A 16,853-nucleotide genomic window follows, 5' to 3' on the forward strand; every position below is an offset into this window, starting at 1 on the left:
AACAAAACAACAAGACAACCAAGCAAAATAATATGTGGGCTAATGACTGTCTGACAAAATATTTTAATGTTATAAATGAGTCTGTTTATAAATGTCTAAAATTGTATAAATTAGTCTATTTAAAAATATTTAGGCCTATTACTTTAAAATAACTAAATAAATAAAAAATCATTAGAAATAAATAAGTGAAGACTTGTTTCATTCAGAGTTTTTTGCGTCAAATAAATTTTAACACTCACTGGTCCCCACTTGCTGTCATGATGTAAAATATACAATCTATATTTAAAGTGTAATTTTTATTCTCTCTCTCTGTCTCTCTTTCAAACATGAAGCTTAGGCTACATGATGAGCACTGCTTTCTCTGGATCAGTGGCTGTGCCAAAGCAGGTTTAAATATTCCGATCCGATGCTACTGTCATTTCAAAGGTTATAGCAGAATCTACATTTAGGGAATAAGATTGAACATGTGTATGCGGGCTCCAGGATCCAACACAAATTTTCCCAATGGGGACAGTAATGTGTATTGAATTTAATAGAATTTTCATATGAGGCTATAGCTTATGTATTTTTGAAGCCTATGTCATATTGGTACCAGCATAAATCATACCACATAATTTTAAATCTAATTACTAAACTAACTACAAATTTTATTTATTCAAATTATGTTACCGTGTCCATTTTTAATAAATACATTTTCTATTAAATATTCTGATTATCCTGAATTATTTGAATATTGTTTTTTTCCAGGGAACTATGTTTCATATACTTTCATATACTATGTTTCATATACTTCTTATTAGTTGTATGTGCTTAATATTAACAATGGATTTACAGTATCATCTCAGTTATTCATAGCGACACTGTTTTCATCAGTGTTTAAACCTGATTGTTCTTCTGCAGAGATGAAAAGAACCAGTCGATAATCGTGAGTGGCGAGTCGGGAGCCGGTAAAACAGTTTCCGCAAAGTACGCCATGCGCTTCTTCGCCACAGTGGGAGGTTCAGCGAATGACACCAGCGTCGAAGAGAAAGTACTGGCCTCCAGCCCCATCATGGAGGTATGCTATGAACTAATTCTTGTGAGAATTAAAGTCACCACATGATGTTAAACACAGTTAAGAAACATGTTACGAACCCCTCTTTAGAACTCATAGAGAAAAGGGTTGCATAACATAAAGAAGGATACGTGAGACCTAAATGAAAGGCTAGAACATTTATTTAAATAAACAAAACTAAGAAAACACGTATCATAACGGAATAAACACCAAAATACTTCTACAAAAGATTACCAAACTATGATAAACAGAAACTAACAACAAGACACTTCAAGATATGAAAACAACAACAAAAAAACCCCCATAAATTCCAATTAAGAAAGACAAGAAAAGAAAAGCAAGCTGTTGGCAGGTGAGTCTCCTCTCTCCTCCCTCACACCGTCATGCTCTGCTTCAGCGTCCTTAATAGCGTCGTTCACCAACGAGTACGATGAGTCGCAGGTGTACAACGACGCGCAGGTGCACGGGGCACACCTAGTAATCAAACTCAAGACGCAGAAAAAGAAAGAAAAATCAGGACATTGTAGATAAGAAACTCACAAGGCACAAGCCGTAACACTCCCACACTTAAAAGAACGAGGTTCTGAGTGAAGCTACAGTATTAGCAAATAGGAGTTACACCAACCCAGACATAGAAATTTCATTATACGTTTACCTAACCCCGGGAAAGGGCATCTGCCACGGCATTTTCACTTCCTTTCTTGTGATGAATCTCAAGAAAATAACATTGAGCCATTAACGCCCAACGCATCAAACGCTGGTTATGGTTGTACATTTTATTTAAAAAAAACGATGACGGGAGTAGAGCTAAATCCAACATACACGTCGAAGTGCTGCAAAGCAAGCAACATAGCCAGAGTCTCCTTCTCGATAGTAGAATAATTCAACTGATGACGATTGAATTTAGAAGAAAAATAGGACACTGGATGGGATATGCCATCAGCACCACTCTGAAGCAGGACAGCTCCAACTCCGGTCGCGCTGGCGTCTACCTCAAGCTTGAACGGACGAGCTAGGTCAGGAGCAGACAACACCGGGGCACTGCAAAGGAGAGACTTTGCACAAAGAAAAGCACTTTGACATTCATCAGTCCAATTAAAAACAACCTTAGGACTGCACATCTTTGTTAAAGGAGCGACCACAGTCGAGAAATTCTTACAGAAGCACCTGTAATAGCCAGCCATCCCTAAGAATCTGCTCAACTCTCGCCTCGTAGTAGGTACAGGATAGTCAAGAATAGCCGTCGCTTTTGCGTCTACTGGACGTACCTGACCATTTCCAACCCGTTTTCCTAGATAGATAACAGAGGCTTTTGCAAAATCGCATTTCATCAGATTTAACGTTAGGGAGGCGGCTGTCAATCGACTAAAAACATTGTGCAAGGTAGAAATGTGCTCAATCCACGTAGAAGAATAAATAACTACGTCATCAAGATAAATGTTACAGTTTGGCACATCACCCAAAACCATAGACATTCATCTTTGAAAGGTTGCCGGTGCGTTTCGTAGCCCGAATGCCATCCGTGTATACTGAAAGAAGAAATCGGGAGTCACAAAGGCAGAAATGTCAGAAGCACGTTCAGTCAATGGCACCTGCCAATAGCCTTTTAAAAGGTCTAGTTTCATAATGTACCGAGCTGTGCCAAGATTATCAATACAGTCCTCTATACGAGGCAACGGAAATGCATCAGGTACAGTAACAGAATTCACCTTGCGAAAATCAGTACAAAAACGGAATGAACCGTCAGCTTTAGGTACCAAAATGCATGGTGAACTCCAAGGGCTACTACTCTTTTTGGCAAAACCATTCTGGACCAGATAGTTCACTTCACGTTTCATGATTTCCCTCTTACCTACGGGGTAAGCTGTTTTATTGGAACTGCATTACCCACTTCAATATCATGCTGGATGACAGAAGTTCCAGACGAAACATCACTAAACAGGTTAGGATAACTCTCTACTAAGTCAATCACATCCTGACGCTGGTCGCTAGATAAATAAGATAAATGAGATGGTAAAACTCTTAAAACCTCAGAAGTGGCCACCATTTAACATTTCCGTGGACATTTTCAACCCATCATCTACATCCTCAGAATCCATTGAATGGGACAGCAACGACACTCGCTCCACGTTTGACACCGGTTTCTCACATTCAGACACGTTACTCCCCTCAGTTTTCTCATTTCGGGCCTTATATGATTTCAACATATTCACATGACACAAACGTGTCTTCCGTTGTCGTTCTGGGGTATGAACTATATAATCAGTGTCACTCAGCTTACTCTTACTCAAATAAGGACCTGCAAAACGTGCAGCTAGGGCAGAACCAGGTGAAGGGAGCAACACCAATACTCTTTCTCCAGGCTCAAACTTCCGCACCACCGCCTGCAGGGCCGTGCACAGACCTTTTGAGGGGCATGTGCTGAAACTGAAAAAGGGCACCCCCTCCCTTTTTTTATATCAATTATATATATTCTCTTTTTTAGCTATTCTGTTTGGTTTCATAAGCTAATTTGTATTATTTGGTTAACATTTTTATGAATGACATTGAGAAGAGGGGAAGGTGAGCAATGAGTCAAGTATTTTTGACTAACTTTTTTGAAATATAATTTAAGTAATTATGTCCAACACTACGGTACAACTCAATTCCAGATTATAAGAAACTATAGCCATACCGTTACTATAACATATCCAACATGTTTCCGCCTACCTGGCAAAAATTTGATACTGTGGTGGACCAGGGATGTTGGTTTCTTGAAGGTCTCCTATTCACTACACTTTCCCTAAAATAAGCCAGCAATGAAAAAATAAATAAAAATAGTGTGAAAAGTACAGTTGCAGTGAAAAGCATTTCTGAAGGATCACGTGACACTGAAGAGTACTAACTGCAGTAATGATGCTGAAAATTCAGCTTTGATCACAAAAATAAATTACATTTAAAAAAATATTCAAATAGAAAACAGTTATTTAAAATTGTAAAAATATTACACTATATTACTGTTTTTGCTGTATTTTGGATCAAATAAACGAAGCCTTGGAATGAATCATGAATTACATTCTGCATGATAAAATATAAAGATTTCACAGTGATCTTCTGTAATTTTTTTTAGTTACTACTACATTACTGTAGTAAAACCATGTTTTACTACTTTTTATACAGAGAGTATACGGAGAGTATACCATAACATGATTATCCTAAATGTTAAAAAATTAAGTGTATCAGCAATCATAAATCAAAGAAGAAATTTCTTAGAAATATAGTTATCTAGGTGACGAGGATCACTCGCTGCTTTGTGTAAATTCCAGTACGAAACTTGTTATGATTTTCCGATGGTAAAAAAAAAAAATTATATGTTGTTGTTATCAATATATCGTTTTTGACCAGCGAATGCGTGTAAATGTTATTTATTTTTTTTGTCCGTCATTAAAACGGCGACGGCGCCTGCCGCTGCCAGGATCACATTACATTTTCATCTACAGGTTACAAACTAGTTTTTTTAGCTATATAGACGGAGCGCTCAGTTTTTCCTGTGGTAAAATGCATTTGGCCAAAATCGCATTTTATAAAAGATGAAATGCTACTATATGCCCAGGCTATTTAAGTGTTGGCTATGTATTGGCTATGACTAGATGGCAAATGCTAGCCCTCTCTCTCAGGCGACGTCCCACCTTTTACTGTCTATGCGTCCCACATGTCTCAGCCAGTCAGACAGACATCCAATAAATAAAATATGAGCCTTTATAGACATAGTGTTTAGTAGTACTTATTCAAAAAACAAGATATTTATTTACCCTTCGCAAAACTGTTCAGCTCAGCTGTTGTCTACTGTGCGGCTGCTGTGGAACTTCAGTTGATTCAATGAATATAGAGGGGGCGGAGTTATCAGCTTACTGACAGCTTGAGAATCGAATTAGATTTACACAAGCTTGTTTTAAGAACTTTCATTTGCTAAATATTTGTAAAACAGACATACAGACGTAAATGGTAGAGGTGTGCGATACCGCTAGATTTGGTATCGATCCGATACCAAGTAAATACAGGGCCAGTATCGCCGATACCGATACCAATACCAATACTTTTTAATAATTAAGGTGGATGCGTCTTCAGCCTAAATCTAAATGAATTTTCATGACTTTTAATTGTTTTTGTGATTTGCATTTTGGGTTATTAATCAGTACTACAAAAGCTTTTGTTCAGAAACAACTTTTGGTTACTTCTGTTTTATTTAAATAAACAAAGTTACAAAATGATTACTTCACAAATATAAAAAAAAATGTAAAAACAAATTCTCTTTTCAAGTAGCATGTTAATAAAAAAAATGTTTCTCCTCTTTAGTGCACTTCTTTTCAGGATTTTTTTTCTAAAACAAAGTCACAAAGTTTTACTTCACAATGTAAAACAAATTCTCCTTGTACAAAATTCCTGAAGCCGACATCTTCCACTATGGAAAGAGGCTGCAGGTCGTTCACAATCATTTCTGATAGGCGCCTTGTAATATCCACTGCTCTTGGAGAATCAGCTATAGATAAAATAATAAATAATAAAAATAATTAAGTCTGGTGCACATCTGTGTGTAGTTTAAATATAGAAACTAGTATCCCTTTCACAGCTAACACAAAAAGGGTAGATCGGCCTGAAAATACAGCCATACAACGCTCCTCTTTCTCTCCGCCTCTGACTGACTGCTGTTAGAAATGCGCGGCTGAGCGGTGCGCGCGCCTGACTGCTGGTGGTAGCCATAGACAGTAAAAGAAAGTAGCGCTAGTGGTGAGTCACGTGACGGTACAACACAGGAGAGGGGGCGGAGAGCAGTGTCGAGCACGAGCAGCACTCTTGAGAGCTTGCTCTGCTCTGTGACAGTAGCAGCATTTTGACAAACACGGCCAGGTCGCAAAACGTGAGAAACTGAAACTTAAGTATCGATATTTTCCCGTTGGTATCGATCAATACCGATACCAACGTTGGTATCGATATTATCGATATTAGTATCGATCTGCCCACCTCTAGTAAATGGTGACCAATAGCATTGAAAAAAAAAAAAAAAAAACACCAAAAAAAAGGGCACTTCGGAGTGTAAGGGCAAAAAGGGCATGTGCTCTGCACAGGTTGAGCCCTACCTGTGCACGTGCCTGACCGCCTGCTTGTCAAAACAACGTTTAATTTTCTTTTGAGAGCGAGAAAGAGCTTCTTTTGCGACAGCACAAGCCTTTTGTAACCGTTCACGAGTACGAGAAACAAAATCGAGCACATTACGTTTCTCAGTTACCGGTAACAAAAAATTTGTCTTTCAGTACTTTTAAAGGACCCCGTACATTATGCCCAAAGACCAATTCAGACGGACTAAAACCAAGTGACTCTTGTCGCGCATCACGCAAAGCAAATAAAACCAAAGGGACTCCATCATCCCACTCATTCCCCGCCTCCAGGCAATATTTTCGCAGACTGGATTTCAGTGTCTGATGCCACCGCTCCAGAGCCCCCTGCGATTCTGGATGATAGGCACTGGAGGTGACATGTGACACGGTCAAGGCTTTCAACACATTTCGGAATATTTTAGACAAAAAATTAGTACCTTGATCTGTTTGAACAATTTTCGGCAATCCGAAAGTTGTGAAAAATTTGGTTAGAGCTTTGGTGACAGATTTGGCAGTTATATTCCGTAACGGTATTGCTTCCGGAAATCGTGTGACAGTGCACATAATTGTTAAAATATACTGAGAACCAGATTTAGTTCGCGGAAGTGGACCAACACAATCTACAAGGACGCGTTCAAAAGGTTCACCCACAGCCGGAATAGGACGGAGTGGAGGAGGTGGCACAATCTGATTGGGCTTTCCTACTACTTGACATGTATGGCAAGTTTTACAATATTGAGACACATCAGTCTTCAACCCAGGCCAGAAGAAGTGTTGGAGCACCCGATTATAAGTCTTAGTTATACCGAGGTGCCCAGACCAAGGATGATCATGTGCCAGACTCAAAATATGCTGTCGAAATTTCGAGGGTACGACAATCTGATGGACCACATTCCAATCGTCTGAATTTTCATCACTCGATAATCGAGCATTCCATTTACGCATTAACACAGTGTTGTTCCAATAAAACTGATGGTTATGCGACGGTGATTTTTCACTATCCGCACTGAGACGACACTTCTCTAATGTAGTATCACTTTTCTGAGCCTCAATAAGAACATCACACGAAATAGGCAAAAATACGTCAGGATCTGGACAAACAGACTTTTTGATTGGGTTAACATCCAAATCTTCAGAAAGTTTATTTCTCTCAAACATCTCTGAAAAAACAGACTCACCCAAATTCACTTCATTCTCCTTCGTGAGACTTTTTCCCTAAGCGCGCGTCGTAACTACACTAGAAGCAAAAACATTTGGAAAATGTTGTGCAAGCGCATCAGGTTGTTGATCAATACATGGAGTATTAACAACATGCACAACTGGCATTACTTTGCCTCCAGCGAGATCATTTCCCATAATAAAATCAATACCTCTCACAGGTAGGGAAGAACGAGCCGCTACATTAAAACATCCAGAGACTAAATCAGATGACACCCAGACACGATAAAGAGGTACAGTTACAAAACCCATTTCTGTACCCTGTACAATAGTACTAGTATCACGTGCGGACTCCGTGGAAAAAGGCAAAATGTCGGACAGTATAAAGGACTGGAATCCCCCCGTATCCCGCAAGATCCTCACAGCCTTCTGATCCTCCACACGACCAGTCAACGATACATAACCCTCAAACACAAAAGGTTGAAAACACTCATCAGGCGCTACAAAAGACGTGGGCTGCTGAGACACAACTTTTACTAAAACTGACCCGCGAGGTTGAATTGAACCATCCTGACACTCTTGCTTTCGTTTTAAAATTCGACACTCAGCGAGAATATGTCCCATTTTGTGACAATAGCCACATTCCTTCCGAGTGCAGGCCATGGACTACTTTGATGATGTTTTTCTTACCTTTCTGGACATGGACAGTAGACCGTACACACAGTTTCAATGGAGGGACTGAGAGCTCTCGGACTAAATCTAAAATATCTTAAAACTGTGTTCCAAAGATAAACAGAGGTTTCCCGGGTTTGGAACGACATGAGGGTGAGTTATGAATGACATAATTTTGATTTTTGGGTGAACTAACCCTTTAATTGGCTTGCTTCACATACACATTACCAGAATAATTTGTGTTTTAATTTAATAAACTTGTGACACCAAGTACTTACGTCAAGTACAGCAGCTGTAAAGGTGCCCTCACTCCACTCATCACTCCATCTCATTGCCACACTTGAGCTGCAAAATTAAACTCAAGAATTGGCAGGCCTGTTTGAACAGATAAGAGCAAAGCAGGCACTTGTGCCCTTCAGGAAGATAATCTGAGTGCCAATGAGAGCACCCATATCTTACAGTCAATTTAGAGATATCATTACTGTGGAAATGAGCATTGATGATAGAAGGGCCTCTTAGGATGGGGACATAGACTATCCTCATACTACAGGTGACTCATAACACCCCAGCTCAGACAAACAAATAATTCAAAATCATGGTAATAATTACTCATTCGAAATGATGCAGCAAACAGGATTTTAGGTTTACGCATCCTCAATTATGCTACACCCTCTGTTGTGAAATCCTTTCTCCACCCTTCTTATGTTCCATTATGCATCATAGTAATTTGATAACCTCCCTTTTCAGATTAAACCAACCAAAGAGTGACTGTACTTTTTTTTTATTCTTCTGTGCAGGCCATTGGAAATGCAAAAACCACCCGCAATGACAACAGCAGCCGTTTCGGGAAATATATCCAGATCGGCTTTGATAAGAGATATCACATCATTGGTGCCAACATGCGAACGTATCTGCTTGAGAAGTCCAGAGTAGTATTTCAGGTTCGTCTCATGTAGGAATGGTGCTTTAAGATTCATTTGCAGCCTCTTGTGCTTTTCCAAGTGTTGAACATCAGTATATTTTTGCAGGCTGAGGAAGAGAGGAACTATCACATCTTCTACCAGCTCTGTGCTTCATCCTCTTTGCCAGAGTTTAAAGATCTTACCTTGAGTAAGTGGTCCAGTTAACTCAGTGACTAGTTTGGTTACTTGTAACTGTATTTTTGAAATCCAATTGTTTTTATTTGCCATTGACTAGGGCTGGGCCTTATGACGATACATACTGTTTGATGGCAGAAATAGGTTTTATAGGTCATCATAAAAAAAATGTGAGGCATGATGCAGCTCATCTGTCAAATGAGGCTATGTTTACACTTGTGTGTTTTTGTTTATTATGCCTGTCATTTACACTACTCTGGCGTTTTTGAGGGTTGAAAACGAGAAAATGCTTCAGACCCCATTTTAGTATGAAAACTCTTGGGTTGTGATTGTGTAAACAGACCAAAACGGAGAGTTTTTGAAAATTATGGCATGGCTGCCCACATTCGCTCTGCGTATCCTTGATGACTGTGTTAACAGTAACATCATGCTCATAGTTGTACCCATAGATATGTATAGGTAGATTCCCCATTCGTCCGCTCCAAGCATGTAGAAAACGCAGTTTTAAAACAAAAATGCTTTAGGGTAAACAGGGCCTTAATGTAATGTTTTAAAGTATCTTCTTTTTTTTTTTTTTACTAATTAAATATTCATATGCACATTTTTTTTTATTATTATTAAAATGTAATAAAAAAGTATTTGGAAATTTTATTGGAGGGGTTAGGTGTCCAAGTCGCAACATCTAGCTACTGGGGTGTCTCAGGGCTCAGTTCTTGGACCACTTCTCTTCTCTGTCTACCTGACATCACTAATTTCTTGCTATGCTGATGACACTCAACTGTGTCTCTTTTCATCCTGATGATATGACGATAGCTGTTCTCAGCATATATCTATATATATATTTATATATATTGGGGTAGTTACTCAAAAAATGTAATTAGTTACTAGTTACTTCTGTAAATTGTAATGAGATTACTTTACTAGTTACTGCATTTGAAAAGTAACTTCACTACTAATTACTTTAATTTTACTTTTAAATTTTTTTTTTAGGGAATTTATTCCAAATTCCTTTACATTTTTCTGGATTCCATTTTTTTTCAGTTTTATTTTTTTCTCAACTCCTTTTTAATGGTTAAATTTAATTATATTAATCAAAAAGCATGTCTAATTAATTTAAATCATAACACTTATACATTTTCTTAGCAATTTATTAAAAGTTTTTTAAAAATTACACGTTTAGGGCCATATGAAATGTTTTATTTTTTTTCACCATATGTTTGATTTTTTTTTTTAGCATGTGTAATTATTTAAATGCTTAAAAACATTTATTCATTTATTCAATTTTTCTTAAAATAGCCTTATGAAATGTTTTTTTGTCCCCTTAGAAATTCTGTTGTGTATTTAAAATTTTCTGGTTCTCAAATGAAGGCATAAAACATTCATTTAGATTTTCTTTTAAATATTGAAAATTAAGAAAACTTTATTTTTTAGTAAACAAAGGGAATTTACTATTAAAAATAAAACAAGAAGTTTTAAGCAAGAGATGCTTTAAAGCGTGAGAAATAGAGGTTTCCCCAATAACAGCTGGAAACAAAGCAGTGCTAAACTCACAAACGCTGCTTTATCAGGCATATAATCTGCAAGTCTTCCTTCAGAAATACAGTGATATAAAAACACCTGTGTCTCGTTTTGATATTTAAACATATAAATGTAAGGAATTATTATTATTATTAAACGTGCAGTACGTGCTAATGTTTATTCAACAAAGCCTTTTGGAAAATTGTTTAGTTTTCAAATCGTGACGAGTCTCCAAAAATAAATAAATGTATGGGAAACACATCCCACATCACAACCACCTGACCCCAACTTCAGTCTACTCATCACCTTGACTTTAACTGTGTTTGTAGAAGGCCAGACCAATATACACAGCACAGACTGGAAGTTAACTTAGGGCCAGGCGCGTGCGCCCGATGAAATCGTCTATAAAGTGACGTTTCAGCACTAGACAAATGGTGAGTGACTCCTAGGTAGCACTTGATGCACAGCTGTGCGATTGCTTTACGTGCAATGTTGGGAAACGCACGTCAAAAAGTAATGAACGATCGTAAAATTACTCATAGAAAACGCTCTTAAGCCCTAAGATCAATCGTTAGGGGACTTTAGACACAGGAAAATACACCATATGTGTAACACAGGAAAGTGCGTTCCTATAGTCTAGTAGAGTAGTGTAGTTACCAACATTATTAGTGTAATGCGTTACTTTACTACCCAAAAAAGTAATATAGTTACTGTAATTATGTGTGTGTGTGTGTGTGTGTGTGTCTATATATATATATATATATATATGTATGTAAATCTTGCTATGTGTACTGTCATAGGCTAACTGAGACTTGTCATAACGCTTTTTATGTTTTAAGATGTAATTTATTCTTGTGACAGCAGATTTTTTGCCATCCATTACTCCAGTCATCAGTGTCATGTGATCCTTCAAAAATCATTCTAATATGCTGATTTGGTGCTCAAAAAACATTTAGTATAATTATAAGTCTTGAAAGCAGTTGCTTAACATTTTAGTGGAAACAGTAAACATTTTTTTCAGGATTAATCGATGAATAGTAAGTTCAATATAATATATAATAAAATCTAGAAATCTTTTGTAACTATGTTAATGTATTTAATGTCACTTTTGATGAATTGAATGCATCCTATTGAATACATTTAAAAAAATCTTTTACTGACCGCAAACTTTTGAATGCCAGCGTACATGATTTTGATCATAATGCTGCCACTGACAGTCTTTAAGTCTTACTCATTCAAATTGTCTATATCACCCTCATGTTTCAGCCAGCGCAGAGGACTTTACCTACACATCTCTCGGTGAGAACATTTTTATTGAAGGGGTGAACGACGCAGGGGACCTTGTGAAGACAAGAGAGGCTCTTACAATGCTTGGTAAAAACTTCAGCAATAAATATGACTGTAACCAAGATTTTTCAACAAGCCATATTGAGTGTTAAACATAAATATTTATCATGGTGACACTGTGTGTTGTGCAGGTGTGAAAGAGATCGATCAAGTGAGCATCTTTAAAGTAATTGCCTCCATCTTGCACCTGGGGAACGTGGGGATTGTGTCAGAGAGAGATGGAGAATCCTGCCATATCAACGTAAGTGTACAACAAATATGGTGTCTTTTTATTGTATGCCATTTATTTTAGCACACAACCATTAAACTGCTGACTATCCTTCACTAAACAATTACAATCTCTTTTTGCACCTGCAGAGGGATGACACACATTTACATCATTTCTGTCGGCTGCTGGGTATAGAGCAGGAACAGATGGAGCACTGGCTGTGCCGCAGGAAGCTGGTGACCACTGCCGAGACCTATGTGAAGAATGTGTCCTATGCCCAGGCGGTCAACGCCCGAGACGCCCTGGCTAAACACATTTACGCCCATCTCTTTGACTGGATCGTGGAGCACATCAATAAGGCTTTGCACACGTCCACCAAACAGCACTCCTTCATTGGGGTGCTGGATATCTATGGGTAATGCTTGTGAAAATTAGAAAGCATGAAAGTACAGCTTTAGAAACGTAGCTCTTTGTGTTCTTATGTACAGTAGAGTAATATGTCTTGTCTTTTGACCTTCCCTTAGCAGAAGCTGCATTGAGTTTTTAGAGTCAGCATTTGCCTTTAAGCCTTTCTGACCATGGGACTAATTACTTTCTCAAAGAGGGGAACTTATTGATCAGCATTAGAGTAAATAAGCAGAGAAGTGCCAAGCTATAGGATGCAGAGAGAAGTCTGGGAGGTGTTGTGTTTGTTTTCAGGGAAGTCGGATTGATTTTGTTAACATGTCTTCACCTCCCAACAGATTTGAAACATTCGAGATCAACAGCTTTGAGCAGTTCTGTATTAACTACGCCAATGAGAAACTACAGCAACAGTTCAACTCGGTCAGTAAAAGATTAGCAATAGATCCATATGGTTAGTGTCTTTTGGGACACTCGTGCTATGCAGTGTTTAGATAAATGGTACTGTATATACTTAAATGTCTTAATATATTAGATAAAATATAATTGCATAGGCTAAATAATGTATATTCTCAATTTTTAAGGTTAGACAATCGTATTAGCTTTGTTTTAGATATGTTTTTATTTTTTTTTTATATTTTGCACAGTGATTTAAAGATTTTTCACAACAGAACTCTGAACTCTGAGTCTTATTTAGTTTCAATTTCACTGTCACTCATATGGAGTATTTAGACGTATACTGTTTATTAAGTATTAATTTATTAGATGAAGTATAATAATAGTGATTATAATTTTTTTCTCACGTTTTAAAATTGGAAATTAGTTTTGTTTTATTTTAATAACTTTTATTAATAATAGTAACTTGTATTTTTTCAACAAAAAAACAACAACATTTTTTGTTATTTATTTAAACTACTTTACTTTAACTACTACTTTAGTTTGTTCTTGAGTGTTGTGCACATCTAGAGTAAAAAAAATCTGGACATTTCCTAAATAATAATCCATTAAAATCCATTAATATTCTCAGGAATATTCTTTTAATTGATAATAATTTTATAGTTTTTCTATATCACTTTCTAATCAGTTTTTTTTTTTTTTTTTTTTTGTGGCTTTCAGTATCACTTTCTATCCTACTAGTCTTTTATATTATTAATTTGAATAACAAAAGCCAGTTGCATAATCATGTTCTAGGACATTTTACAATTTAGAATTGCAATTGCATTTAAGAATTGCGTTTAGAAGTAAATAGATTATACGGTGTAGAAATACAAAAGCGTTCATTTTGAAAAAGTTAGAAAATGTACTACATGACAGGAATTACCCATGTGTTTGTCATGACTCTTGGCTGTATTTATTTTCAAATGTAATGTATTTGATGCATTTACCTAATGCATATACATCATTTATTCCTTAGCATGTGTTTAAACTGGAGCAAGAAGAGTATATGAAGGAGCAGATCCCCTGGACACTTATAGATTTCTATGATAACCAGCCGTGCATTGACCTCATTGAAGCCAAGCTTGGTATTCTGGACCTTCTTGATGAAGAGTGTAAGGTGAGTCGTGAGCAGAGAGAAAACAGTTGTTGAGAATACGATAAAGAGAATTTGAGAGGCGTGTTACCTAAACAGGTCTCTGAACAGAGTGTCTCATTTAGTTTTAAAGACCTCTGCCTCTTTGAAGTTTTTGAGTATGAATCCGAGCAGCTTCATGAGTCTAATCATGCTATTTCTGCTACAGGTAACCTAAATTATGTTTTCAGTTTCCTGCAGTTCAAAGTATTTTTCTTTACTGCATCTGACAGGTGCCTAAAGGAACGGATCAAAACTGGGCGCAGAAGCTGTACAGCCAGCATTCAAAAAGCGGGCATTTCGAAAAGCCCAGGATGTCCAACAAGTCTTTCATTGTGGTCCACTTTGCAGATAAGGTTTGTTCAGCTTATACTAAACACACTATAGGGCTCAGGGTGTTGCTGGGACATAATATTACCAAACCTATCATGCTTAAAGGGATAGTTCACCCAAAAATTAAAAATTCTGTCATTAATTATTCAAACTCCTGTCAGAAAGCTCTCGGATTTCATCAAAAATAAGTTAATTTGTGTTCCGAAGATGGACTCATAATGTCTTGCGTGTTTGGGACGAAACAAGGGTGAGGAATTAATGACAGAATTTTTATGTTTGGGTGAACTATCCCTTTAACTTCCTAAAACTCTTTTACAAAAAAGCAGGCTTTTCACACTTTAAGCTGTAAACCATTTCCATTTTGAAATCCGTATCAGGTTTAAATTGAAAAGATGGCGTAAATATTTTTTGTGGAAATGAGCAAAATGTGTGTTGCGCAGATGGGCTCACTGAAACCCAACTTATGAAATTGTGAAAATTGTGTTACACAACACAAATGATTTGGTTAATAATGCATGATGAATGCAACCAAAATAGACGATTCTTCTTCATGCCGGTTTGGAGGCACAAAAATGATGTAGCATGTTATTTTTAGTGTAGTACTGATGAATGCATCACACTTGTGACATGATGTGACAGGTTGAATACCAGTGTGACGGCTTCCTGGAGAAGAACAGAGACACTGTTTATGAAGAGCAGATAAACATCCTCAAGGCCAGCCAGGTGAGCACTGTATATTTTTATTAAATTTTATTCTTAACGTTGTTTTTTTTATTTCTTGTTGGGGCTTTTATTTTATTTTTTCTCAGTGTATTTAACTCCGCATCCAGCCAAGCCTCTGTTTATGCTTCATGCTTCCTCATGTCTGCATGATTGAAATCACACTTCAGCTCATGTTTTGCTCTCTGGCCTGTTTAAGCAGTTAATTGACTTAAAGTTTTCAGACAAACAAGAGACCAGACCTTGTCCACACCTAGCACTGTATCACTCGAACAGCCGGATCCATCTTAACCCGAGATTTAATAGTATATCCATTGTCTTTGTCAATACTGATCTGTCTCGTAGTGTTTTGTCATGAGATTTCTTGGCAACAGAATTCACTGGAATCTAAGATAAGTTCATTTGTAGACAGCAGCACATCAGCGTCTACAAGCTAAACATCTTCTCTGCGGGACAGTGTCGAGTTTAAAATGAAACTTTGGTTAGGACTCTTGTAATGAGGTGTCCCTGTGGAAGAAGTGCAATTTAAACATCAGTTTGTCTCAAGTGCTAACTGTTTTCAGCACTGCTATCTGAAGTTTAAATATGTTTTCCCAGCTATGTTCTCTTCAGGATATCTGCAGTGCTCTCATCAGGCAGGGCCCTCATTGTGGTTTTTATCGATGAAACCGTGAAGGCTTAGCTCTTTCATATTAATTAGGTTGTACACAAATAATTAAACATGATCTTTTGCTGTTTTAATGAGCAGTCTGTGTGATGTCTATAGCTTCATTATTTAATCTACCACTGATCCGCACTTAAGAAATACTATTTCAAGTACGTATTTTCTTATTATTGGAATACTTTGTCCAAAAATGAAAATTGTGCAGAAAATTTAGCAATCGTCAGGCCATCAAAGATATAGATGTCGTTTCTTCATTGGAACAGATTTTGAAAAATTTAGCATTACATCACTTGCTCGCCAATGGATCCACTGCAGTGAATGGGTGCCGTCAGAATGAGAGTCCAAACAGCTGATTATAACATCACAATAATCCACAAGTAGTCCACACAACTCCAGTCCATCAATTTAAGTCTTGTCAAGTGAAAAGCTGTTATAAAAAAGAAATCCACCATTAAGACGTTTTAACTTAAACGTAATACTTACTTCATAATAACACTTCCTCCTATAAAAAAAAAATTCCTATTGTCTTTTAAAATTAAATCATAGTTGAAATATTTGTTTAAAGGAATGATACATTTCTCAGAAACTGTTCTGATTAAAAACCAAACTAATCTACATTTTGGATGAACTGACTATTCCTTTAAAAAATATTTTTTATTGCTGATTTAAAACAGCAAATGAAATCCTTTTCAGTCTAAAATTGTATTTGTTGTCACACTTTATTTTAAGGTCCAACTCTCGCTATTAACAAACCTTTAGCTATGACTTTTGCCTCAATAAACTCCTAATTTGCTGCTTATTAATAGTACGCAGTTGTTAAGTTTAGGTATTGGGTAGGATTAAAGAATATGTAGAATATGGTCATACAGAATATGTCCTTTTGTATGTACTATAAACAACCAATATGTTAATAGGCATGCTAATAAGCAACTAGTTAATAGTGAGAATTGGTCCCTATACTAAAGTTACCGTCAT

At 36.9% G+C, this 16,853-nt stretch overlaps 1 protein-coding gene across 1 annotated transcript in view; it reads left to right on the forward strand.

The window, feature by feature from the left end:
• Positions 1-16,853, forward strand: part of myo5b (myosin VB) — a 54,706-nt gene that overhangs the window by 18,409 nt on the left and 19,444 nt on the right. The window contains exons 5-14 of the mRNA XM_026196187.1: positions 901-1,057; positions 8,817-8,960; positions 9,048-9,129; positions 11,901-12,008; positions 12,113-12,222; positions 12,339-12,604; positions 12,933-13,014; positions 14,006-14,146; positions 14,395-14,517; positions 15,134-15,217. Of these exons, the coding sequence (XP_026051972.1) occupies positions 901-1,057; positions 8,817-8,960; positions 9,048-9,129; positions 11,901-12,008; positions 12,113-12,222; positions 12,339-12,604; positions 12,933-13,014; positions 14,006-14,146; positions 14,395-14,517; positions 15,134-15,217 (1,297 nt within the window). The remainder of the gene's footprint in view (positions 1-900; positions 1,058-8,816; positions 8,961-9,047; positions 9,130-11,900; positions 12,009-12,112; positions 12,223-12,338; positions 12,605-12,932; positions 13,015-14,005; positions 14,147-14,394; positions 14,518-15,133; positions 15,218-16,853) is intronic.

This window comes from Carassius auratus, chromosome 21 (genome assembly GCF_003368295.1).
Source record: "Carassius auratus strain Wakin chromosome 21, ASM336829v1, whole genome shotgun sequence".
NCBI classification, from domain to species: Eukaryota; Metazoa; Chordata; class Actinopteri; order Cypriniformes; family Cyprinidae; genus Carassius; species Carassius auratus.